At 53.7% G+C, this 11,254-nt stretch overlaps 1 protein-coding gene across 1 annotated transcript in view; it reads left to right on the top strand.

Annotated features, from left to right (window-relative positions):
• The window catches only part of SYNE3 (spectrin repeat containing nuclear envelope family member 3), a 90,147-nt gene that overhangs the window by 60,545 nt on the left and 18,348 nt on the right, over positions 1 to 11,254 (top strand). The window contains exons 7-13 of the mRNA XM_032482575.1: positions 826 to 962; positions 2,155 to 2,329; positions 5,467 to 5,649; positions 6,554 to 6,697; positions 7,540 to 7,674; positions 10,580 to 10,741; positions 10,878 to 11,050. Coding sequence (XP_032338466.1) covers positions 826 to 962; positions 2,155 to 2,329; positions 5,467 to 5,649; positions 6,554 to 6,697; positions 7,540 to 7,674; positions 10,580 to 10,741; positions 10,878 to 11,050 — 1,109 coding nt within the window. The remainder of the gene's footprint in view (positions 1 to 825; positions 963 to 2,154; positions 2,330 to 5,466; positions 5,650 to 6,553; positions 6,698 to 7,539; positions 7,675 to 10,579; positions 10,742 to 10,877; positions 11,051 to 11,254) is intronic.

Here is an 11,254-nt window from a genome sequence, read left to right as displayed (position 1 = left end):
ATTTATGTAGTAAGACGTGCTCCTGCTTTGTACTCAGTGTCTTGTCAAAACGGGGTGGTCCCATGCCCCAGGCCGTGCAGCTGCGAAGGGCTGGAAGTGTCCTGTGGGAGCCACTCCTGCGGCCACCTCCCTACCTACCCTGCCTCCTACCGAGCATGGGCCCAGGAAGAATTAAGGTCGAGATCAAACTCCGCACTTCCCAGGGCAGCAGGAAGGGCCACAGCCAAAGTGTCTGAAGTGCCAAGTGGAGCGGTTCGGACGTGCTGGGTGAAAACACCCTCTTGCCCTGCCCATCACAGTAACCGGATTCACCGAGCACTTTTAGATCATTGCTTCCTCTGGTGCTGAAGAGGCAGGTTAAAAGCCAGAGGGCCCGGCTCCAGTGTCAGGTCCACCGTTTCCCAGCTCTGTGACCATGAGAACACTCTTAGCTGGAGCTTACTATCGGACGGGGACACAGAGAGTTACCTTCCAGGATCATTGCAAGGCTCAAATGAATGGGACCCCAGAGCACGCAACATGGTGTCACTGTTCCCTAGATGTTACTCATTTGTATTATTAGGTGCTAGTTTCGGTCGGGACAGCGCTGTGAGGCAGGTGATGGTAAAGAGGAAACCAGTTCATCGAGAGTAAACACCGTGCTTGGGGTCTTGGTGCAGGAGCGGGGAGAGCGGGGACTGAGTTCACGGGGGCCCCCGTCCCTGCCCTGGGGGACAGTTTTCTCCCAGGCCAGCCCCCTCCCATGGGCCATGCTCATCCTGCTGCACACACAGCCCCATCCTGTCACAAACCTCACTGCCCCTCGGGTGCCATCTGTTGCTGCAGGCGACCCGGGCGGCGCTGGTCGCTGAGGAGCCGCGGGTGGACCAGCTGCAGGCCCAGCTGAAGGAGCTCATCGCTTCCCACCAGGACCCGCAGACGCTCTCGGACAGAGTGGTCGCTGCCATCCAGCAGTACCAGAGGTACTGGGCAGGCTGAGGGCGGGCCGGGACCCCACGCTCAGGGCGCCCCTAACACCATCTCTTAAAATAATCCTCTCTCCTCTCAATGACTGGCTGTTAGAGGCTCTCACTGGGCTCTGGCACTGTCCCCTTCGCACAGTATTTTGCATTTTGCTCCAAGAAGGAAGCCTAAACTCTGCTTTTTCCCATGCTAAGTGGCCCTTCATTCATTGCCATCAGGTCTGTTTCTACAGCTTAGCACAGGGGACGGGTCCGCATGTAACGGTCCAAGGGGAGGGCTTTTCCGTAGGCAAGCATCTTACCCCTGCCTGCTGACGGCGCTGAAGTAAGCACCGGGGCGCATCTTCAGACCAACCTCTACCTCCTCCTCGGCTCATGGGCTCGGGCACAGCCAGGTGTCCAGCTTCTCCGCTCAGCAAAGGCCAGCCGATCAAATGGCCACCCTGTGTGGAACCGGGCAGAGTGTAAATTTGGAATCTGTACCTGTTTTTACTACATGAGGCTCAGAGGTGTTCCAAACACAGCCCAACTCTCCACATCTCTGTGGCACCTCTCATTCCCCTACCTGATACAGGGGCGTTTTCTAGAATGATCTAGGGAGCTCCCGCCTTGCTGGATGTCTCTCACCCAGCAGGCCCCACACCTGTACATCCCGAGCAGGGGCCTGGGTCCCCCAAGGGCTGCTAAGCTGGTGGGGGGGGGGCTGAATCCCTGGTGCACAGAGTGGGCAGGGGGCTGGGGTGGCCAAGGTCGCCCTGTCCCCCATTGTTCCTGTTGAGGTATCAGGTGCTGGTTATCTATGACCAGGGGCTGGACATTGTATTCGAAAAATTATTTGTAGAAATTTGTTGGGCCTAGAAGAAGGGAATCTTAAGAAAGGATTCTGCTTGCTTCTGCAAGGTGCCGGGGGTGGGCAGGACCGTCTAGGGTCTCGGTAATCCCTCTTCAAGGCTTGACTCTTTCCCTGGTCGCGAAGCGGGGCCGCAGGTCTGTATGAGGCCGGGCTGTGTCCTCCAGGGCACTGCTACCCAGATCCTAGGCTTCAGGGTCCCACAGACACCCCAGCCTGTGGGGTAGGAGAGAGCCCACCCTGGGAGCTGCACAGGCCAGGCTCTCTGGGGGTCCAGGCAGGGGCCTCGCCCCCGCACTGACCCCCTCTCTCCTCTCCACCCACCCTCCATGGCACTCGCAGCATGAAGGCGGAGAGCACCAGGCAGCGCAACGCGGCGGGCGTGGCGCTGTGGCAGCGCCTCCAGCGGCCCCTGCAGGCCCTGCAGCTGTGGCGGGCTCTGGCCCAGAGGCTCCTGGACGTCACCGCCGGCCTGCCGGACCCACCCTCCATCCACACCTTCCTGCCACAGATCGAGGTAACCGTGGCTCTGTCAGGAGGGCTGATTGACACAGCTGGGGGAGGCCACCAGCCAAGCGTGGCATTTCAGCCACTCCTGCAGGGAAAGGCGTGTCCCTGGGCCCTCCAGCTGTCTGGGTAGAGCTCCTGGTACCCTGTCTGGCCAGTTCTCAGCGTACAGTGTACACTTGTAGTTATCGGTGACAAGTCATCCTCAATTATGGGGTAGAAGGCAAAGCCTGGTGCCTGGGTGACCCTCCCACACCCTTTGACCTCAGGACCCCACTGCAGGCAGCCCTGGGAGAAGCAGGAGCAGTGCTGAGAGAGCAGGATGCCAGGCACTACCTTTACTGTGTACCAGTTGGGAGGCATGTGGCAAGTGACAGAAATCCTGACCAGGGATGGCTTAATACTCAGAGACTTTCAGGTGGTCCCAGAGCTGGCTTGACAGCTCAACAGTATCGTCCAGGCCCCGGGCTCTTTCCAGCTCTAAGCCACGTCTCCCCGAGGTGGCTGCCACCGTTGCAGGCACGCATCCTCACGTGAACAACACCTTGTGCAGGAAGGAACGGCCTGGGGGTGAAAGGGCTTTGTCCATCTGCCATTTCCAACAGGGAGGCAAAGTCCCCTCCCCAGGAGCCCCGGTGGACTCCCCTGACATCTCGTTGGCCACACTGGGTTACATGACCACCGCTGAACCAGCCACTGGCTGAGGATGGTGGGATTGCCAAGACTGGCTTGTACCGATTATAGACATGACCCTGCCTTAAAAAATGAGTAAAGAAGACAATTTAGGTGATACAGACAAACTTTATTTCACACTTTATGAAGCGGACAGTCCTTTTGGAGAACTGAAAAATGGGCAGGAAGGCAGGAAGGCTTTATAGGATAAAGAATAAAAAAACAAGGGAGAGAAAAATATAAAATATCTGACTGGCTGGGGCCACAGAGTCAGCCTTGTTTGGGGTGAGAAGGGCCAGAGACGCCTTGGCATTTGGGTGCTAGCTGGCTGGGTGCCCTGCGTTTCCGCTCAAGGGAAGCGTTTATAGGGACTGAAGTTTTGGTTTGTTGCTGTGGCAGCCATCTTGACCTAGAAATTTATTTCAACACCTGTCCGTGGGCACTTGGCCACCCAAGCCAAACCCTGGTTGTTTGGTGAGGAGGAGGAGGAATTAGGTTGGGTGAGCAACTGGCAGTGTCTGCCCCAAACGCCTGTCAACTTGGGTGCTGTGACTTGGCTGTAAACACGGCCTGATGGTAGCTCGGAGCTCCGAAGCCATAAAAGGCTTCTGGGTCTAGAGATGCCAGGACGTAGAGCAGGAAGAGACACAAACAGCTCAGGGGTGACCCCGTTTTATGTTTATATTTATAATCGCTTTGATTATAGACATCATACCTACTGGGAGAGTGTTAAGATTTCTGAAGAAGAAAACAAAGCCATTGACAACCCCACAAGCCACAGGACCCACTGTTAACACACTGGGGCACTTTCTCCAACACTTTTCTGCCCAACTTGATATTTCTAGGGGGAAACATTAACCAGGGTTGGCCCCTTCTCACTCACAAGCACTCTCCTCACCCACAGACCTGTGCCTGCATTTTGGAAAGTCTACCCTCATGATTTTCCAGTTGGGATTCACACTGGGACAAGAGTTTGTTTTCCCTCTCCATTGTTCTGAACCTTCTTGGCATGACATTTCCTTCCTGGGGCAGTCGGGGGTGGTCCTGTGGGCTCACTTCCCCCTAGGCTCCAAAGAATGATGGTGTATCTTTTTGACATACTCCTCAGGGCTCCCCAAAATGAATTTCATGTGTGCCACAAACCTCAGTTTTAGGTCAGACAATCCCAAATATGCCCTTTGTATCTGATGCAAATCCATCTAGCCATTTTTGAGAGATAAGGCCACTGGTGGACAGAAACTTTAATTAATCATTACCATATTTGTGTATTTGGGATCATGATATAGAGCTGTATATTCTGGTCTTTTTAGTTGACACATTTCAGCATCATTTAAAATGGTTCAATAAAGCCATCACTTTAAGTGGCTGTAGAACATTCCATCTGGGGGCATGCCATTATTATTTTTTTAAGTATTCACAATTAGATAAATTAGGTTGTTTCCAATTTTCATTGTGGATGAGGGATCGGAGCCAGGGAGAAGTTAGGGTACTTGTTCAAGGTGAGGCTGCTCAAGTGAGGCAGAGCTGGGGCCGGAACGGTGGGTTCTGGACTCTCATTTAATGTTCTCTTCCCTGTTCTCACTTTGGCTCCTGGAAACAGGCGTTTGAGGCAGGCAGAACAAGTCTTTATCATTTGACTGCTGGGGAAACCAAGTCTCTCAGAGGGGAAGCACCTGCTCAAGGTCACACAGCCATTAGGTGACAGGGCTGGCTCTGACCCAGGCTTGTCTGACTTTCTCAACTGTGTCACGATTATATTTCATCCTGCCCTTCTCACTGGGGCAGAAAGCAAACCAGGACCTCCTTGAGGCAGGAGGGAGGTCCTGTCTTTCTAGAGTGTGACCCAGGAGCGGTGGGTCGGAACACGTTGGACAAGGACCTTAGTTTGTTCACGTTTGGATGCTGCTTGCTGGCTGGGAGTATGTCTTGTCTGACTGTCACCGGCCTGCCCCGGTGGGGTGGATTTCACAGGCCAGCACTCAAGTGGCCAGCCTCCTCTTTTCTTGACTCAGCTCCTACGTCTAGCCTCAGAGCAGGGATCTGCAAAGTTCCAGCCAAAAGCTGGCATGGCTGGTGTATTAGTTCCCTGGGGCTGCCATAACAAAGCACCAAAAACTGAGTGGCTTAAAACAACAGAAATTCATTCTCTGAAAGTTCTGGATGCTGGAAGTCCAAAGTCAGGGTGTCAGGAGGGCCTCGCTCTTTTCAGCATCTCTGGGGGAGAATCCTCTCTTGCCTCTTCTAGCTTCTGGTGTTTGCCAGCAGTCGTTGGTGGTCGCTGACTTGTAGCTCCATCACTCCGATCTAAAATTCAGGTCCTCCCTCCGCATTTCTGCCAGCCTGTTTCTCCTGTTGGCCCCTTCCTCAGAAACTAGCACCAAGGTGCAGCCTCCCAGGCAGTTGCAACCAGAACACAGGTGCCCACCCGGCGGTGTCTCAAACTTGGTTGGTTAACGGAGGCCTTGTCTCCCACAGGCGGCCCTGGCAGAAAGCTCCCGCCTGAAGGAGCAGCTGACGATGCTGCAGCTGAAGAAAGAGCTGCTGGGCGGCATCTTTGGCCAGGAGCAAGCCACGGCCCTGCTGGAGCAGGTGGCCACCTCCGTGAGGGACAGAGACCTGTTGCACAACTGCCTTCTGCAGAGGAAGAGCAAACTGCAGGTGAGCCCGCCCATGGGCCCGCAGCACACAGCCCAGATTTCCAGGGAGGGGGCACCCCTCCACCACACGTGACTGTGCGGCCCTGGGCACATCCCCACGACCTGAGGCCCCTCATCTATAATCTGGGTAGAATTATTGCATGATCCTTCCTACCTGTCTGCCCCCTGATCCTGCCCCCTGCACCTGCCCCCAGTTGAACTGATCAGCTTTCTGCAGAGAGCTGGGAGGTGTCAGAGTGGAAAATGAGGAGAAAAACTCCTATCAGCTTTAAACCATGGGAGAGTTGGAAGCTATTATTCTTAGGGACCCACTTCTAAGTGATCACACAAAATCAAACATGTAACGGGATGTGATGGACAGTTTATTCTTGTCTGTAACAAGTGTTTGCTGAGCATCAGATGATGATGATGATCTATGGGCCAGGCACCTGCTGAGAGCATCACATCCCTGGTCTCATCTCATCCAAGCAGCAATCATGTAGCAAACATTAATTTAGGGTTTGCAGGGTACATGGTCTCTGTTGCAGCTTCTCACCTCTGCCGTGAGAACAGCATGAGAACAGCTAGCTGTATGTTAACGGACATGGCTATGTTCCAATAAAACTTTATTTACAAGCACAGGCCTCTGGTGGGATTTGCGGGATGTGGTACAAGATGTAGTTGGCCAGCCCCGGCTCTAGAGGGCACAGCTGCTGTTAGGTGAGGACACCATGGTGACTCTGAGGAGGAGCGTCTAACTCCCTCAAGGGCTCCAGGAGGGCTTCCTGGAGGGGGCGGCATCTGAATGAGTACAAGCAGGGCAGGAGAAGGCTGGGGAAAAGAGCAGCTGGTCTGTGAGTGTCTGGTTGTGCCACAGGGGGCCTTGAAGACAGCTGATCTGTGTCCTGCCTGTCCTGTCCCTGCAGAGCTCCCTCACTCAGCACAAGGACTTTGGAGCAGCTTTTGAGCCCCTGCAGAGGAAGCTCTTGGATCTCCAAATCAGGGTCAAAGCTGAGAATGGGCTTCAGCGGGACCTTCAGGGGAAACAGGCCCAGCTCTCCAGGTTGCAGGTAAGGGGTTCCCCTGCTCGGGTGCTCAGCTGCGTCTCAAGTCAGCTCGCCCGCAGTAGCGGTAACCAGCAAGGCAGCAGCCAGCTCGAGCCGAGAGCGAGACCCTCCCTTGGGGTCTGACCTCTCCTCTCACCTGAATCTCTGCTGACGCACCTGCTGGGTCCTGGCCTCAGCAAGGCCTTCAGCACCTCCAAGCGGCTGATTCTTAAGCCTCACGAAATGATAAGCTGTCCTCTTGCTTCTCCGTGGTCCATGTCTAACACTGGTACTTGTTTCAAAAGTCGCTTTGCTAAGTGTTCCGAATGTGTCCAGAGGCCTTCAGTTAAATAAACCGATTTGGGGATTAAGAATAAATGTTTTAAAACACATGAACTGTACACAGGCTGATCATCGGCTGAAGGAGAAGCTTGCTGGTTTTTAAAATGCATGTGAAACAACAATGATCTTCTTCAAACCCAAGCACAGCTCATACATGAACTAGGAGTGTTCTTTGGAAGACATGAAAAATGGTGCTTTGGGGGCTTTAAAACTAAAGCTGGGATGTGATTTCTTCACAAAAAGAGATGGTCCTCAAGTAAGAGTCCAGACATGAGTTTGTCCCCCAGAGGCACCTTCTGGCCTTTAGCAGTTTATTTTCATGGTGTCTCAGAATATTTTCATCTCATTTTAAAAATTCTCACCGGTCCTGAGAGTGGGCCCATCAGACAGCCACAGGGTGTAGCTGATGGAGTGGGAGGTCCCACCGTCCCGGGAACCTCCCAGTCTCTCCTGTACAGAGCCCCCCACCCCGATCAGCCTCTCTGAGGACAGACAGAAGACACCCGTTCCTTCCCCCACTGCAGGGGCTGCAGGAGGAGGAGCTGGACCTGGGGGCGCAGGTGGAGGCTATGGGGCCTCTCGTCCAGGGGAACCCCACCCACCAGCACAAACTGGACCAGCTTTCCGCCGACTACCAGGCCCTGCAGAGGTCTCTGGAGGTAAGAGGAACTGACAGAGGCTCTGTGCTGTGACAGAGACCCGGCCCCTGGACTTTGTCCCCAATCCTCCTGGGGACTTTCTCCCTCTTTCCTTCCTTGGTTCCTTCCAACCCTTTCTTTTCTTTCTCCCTTTCTTTCTTCCCTTCCTTATTCATTCAGCAAGTTACTGAGCACCTCCTGTATGCCATGAGCAGGACGGCCAAGGCCCCTGCTCTCTTGAGGTTTACATTCTAAGTGGGTCGATGGACAGTAGTGAGTCAGCCACAAGGTAAATATACAATTCCATGTGTGCCAGGGGCGTGAGAACGGAGAGGCTGCTCGGACTTAACAACAGCCCGCAGGCGTAGCCCCTGTCGCGTTTGCTGCATTAATGCCAGGTTGAAAGGTGGGTCCTGGTGGCCGTGAGCCTTGTCTGCAGTGCCCTCTAGTGGCCACTGGATCATTCTGGTGTCCAGTCAGGACGGATGCTCCTCTGGTAGTGAGGACAGAAATGGCTGTGGGGTGTGGGATGGCTCCTTCAAAACTGGCCCAAAGGCAAGTTGAATGCAGGCTCCAGGCCCCACCCTGACACTTACTCAGTTGGAATCCTGGGTCTGCATTTGTAAAAGTGCCCCAGGAGTGCAAAGCCAGCTCTCAGGGAGCCACACCTCAAGAAAACTTAGTCTAAGGCAGGGTTCTCCACCCTTCCAGACCCTGCACGTCCCTATTTTAATACCAAATTCTTCTGACATCCTCTTTGCAATCTGGAAATTCACAGATAGTATCAGTTACCCACACAATTTTAAAATTTAAGAAAATGCTTCTTCTAGCATGGAAGAGAGAAATAAAAGGAGAGTAATTATAATAAAATAATGCCATTCAATAAAGTAAGTGCTCCAAGATGACCGCACCAGTGATATCGGGTGGTGGTCAGTAGGCACCCCCTCTGCTCCACAGCCACACATGCCTCTAGGGATGAGACTTCCTGAAATGTGAACGGCTCTTGGTAACGTTTCAATCAAACCAGGGCACAGTCTTCCATCAGTTGCTAAAATGGACGCATCCCTGGAAAAGTCAGCATGTTTCCTGAAACCGCAAAAACCTCTTTGTGTTTGTGTGTTAACTGGAGTTAGATCCTGAGCTTGGGTCATGATAAGCAGGGTTTTCACTTCTGTGGATAATCAGCAGGGCGTGAAAAACCTTATGGGATGGGGGGCAGTTCCACGTTGTTGGTCTAAGTGAGATGAATTCACTTAATTCCATTGAATAAACTAGCAGCGAGTGGTCTCAGGGTCGAGGCAGGGGAAGTAGGGGGACAGGAATCACTGACTGTCCTTGCTCTTCAGGGACCCACAGAGCCCACAGCAGCAGAAACATCAGTGTTAATGTCTCCATCCCAGTGATGAGCTCACGGAGCATTACAGCAATTAGAAGACACGTTAGCTGAGCACCAGCATCGTAAGGGGCTGCAAAGTGGCGATATTCCAACTCTCGCCTACTCCTTTATTTATTGTTGAAATACTTCTTCAAAGAAGCATTGTCCCTCTTTTATTATTTTGGCGCTCAGTGCTTTTTAAGTCTCTTCAGTTCTAATAAGTCCTTCCCCCACAGCCCAGGTGATCTTCCTGTCCCTCTGGGGAACCCGTACCCCACTGGGCAAGAAAAGGGGGCCACTGAACACATTGCGTCTGATGTTGGTGCCCAAGGGATGGGAGGGGATGGTGGTAGTGAGACTGCAGGCAAGTCCCCAGCTCCTAGTGGGCCTGGGATCCAGCGGTGTCAGCCCGGGATGCAGGGCGTCAAGGCCTGTGATGGCCCCGCAGAGAATCACAAGGACCTAAGCTGGGGATCACAGCAGGAGAGGGGCCCACAGCCCCGGGGGTCTGGCTGGCCTGTGGTGGGCTAGGAGTGAGGGGCTCGAAGGGTCCCAGGAGGACAGAGAATGGTTACTCTGCTGGATGTGGCACCCACCTTTTGTGGAGGCAGAGATGAACAAGCCCCAGCCTCAGAGACCTGAGCCGCAATTGACCCAGGGGAGGGGAAACAAAGCAAGACCATTAAAAACCTTTTTTATCAAAGTATAATCATATACAGAAAAGTGAACATCTAAGCATGCAACTTGATGCATTTAAAAAACTGAAGATGTCTTTGTTAGCAGCACCCAGATCATGACACAGAATAATACTTATCCTCATGCCCCACCCAGTCACTGACTACTCCTGACCTTCGACTTGGTGCGGCATCGACTGGGTTTGCCTGATTTTATACGTTACTTCAATTGAATCAGACAACGTTTTATTTTCGGTCTGGCTTCTAACCCTCCACCTGACGGCTGTAAATCCATCCATCATGTTGCACTGGATTGTTGTGTAGATTGTTCATCCTTGCTGTGGTGAAATATTCCATCGTATGCATATACCTCGGCACATTTATCCATCTACCGTTGATGGGCGTTTGGGTGGTTCCCACTTCGGGGCTACCACGGGCAAGACCACATGCATGCCTTTTGGTGAAGATGTGTTTGCATCTGTTGGGTTATAACCAGGGGTGAAACGGTTAGGTCATCGGGAGGCCAGTGTTTGGTTTTAGTAGATAGTGACCTAGGGTTTTCCCAAGCGGTTGTACCAATTTATACCCACACCAGTGATGGACAAGAGCTCCCACTGCCCACACCCTCATCCAGACTCGGTACTTTCCATGAAAGAAAGGCAGGCTTAGAAGCACTTTAAGCCGGAGTTGGTCTTTCCGGGATAAATTCCTTGCACCGTGCAGAAGACAGGACCAACCTCTCGTGTTCCTTGCTGGGTGGGGGCCATCTTGCCCCGGGGCTCAGGCAGGGCTGAGTGTCCTGCAGCGGGGGTTGGCCCAGGGTCTCAGTGTTGGGCTGCGCTCAGGATGCCCTGCATTCCCTGGGTCTGTGCTGCAGGACCTCGTGGACGGGCGCCGGCAGAGTGTACGGGAACATTGCACCTTTAGCCACGAGCTTCTGGAGCTGCGACAGTGGATTGCTGTGCTCACGCAGAAGCTAGAGTCCCACTGTGGGGACACAAGCCCGTGGGATGCCCAGTCCCGAGAGATCGAGGTCCAGGTAAGATGGCTCTCCCCACAGAGATGCTGATTCTCTCCCCTGCATCCTGAAAAAGCAGGTTTGGGAGGCTATAGTGCTCATACTGGGAAGCAGAGACCCTCTCCCCAGGATCTTACTGTGTGTGTGTGACCTTCAGGGACTGCTGGCCAAATTCCCGGAGAAGGAGGCCCAGCTGCCCCTGATCGAAGCGCACGGCCGGCTGGTGATGGAGAAGTCTTCTCCGGAGGGAGCTGCTCTGGTCCGGGAGGAGCTGGAGGAGCTGGCGGAGTCGTGGGGGGCCCTGAGGCAGCTGGAGGAAAGCCTGCTGAGGTGAGAGGGCCTCTCAGCTGTGAGCCTGGTCTCAGACAGCACCTCCTTCCCATCCAGGGAGGGCTCAGTGGTGCTTCTGGAACAGATGGCTGGAGTTCTGCTGTGTGCCAGGCATGGTGCCCCAGGCCTCTGGCCATCTCCAGGCAATTCTGAGTAGGGGCAATAGGAGCAGGGAAATGTCCCACTTGGGAGTTAGCTCCCAGT

Source organism: Camelus ferus, chromosome 6, assembly GCF_009834535.1.
Source record: "Camelus ferus isolate YT-003-E chromosome 6, BCGSAC_Cfer_1.0, whole genome shotgun sequence".
Classification (NCBI taxonomy): domain Eukaryota; kingdom Metazoa; phylum Chordata; class Mammalia; order Artiodactyla; family Camelidae; genus Camelus; species Camelus ferus.
Note: the sequence above shows the minus strand (reverse complement) of the source record. Positions and strands in the feature narration are given on the sequence as shown.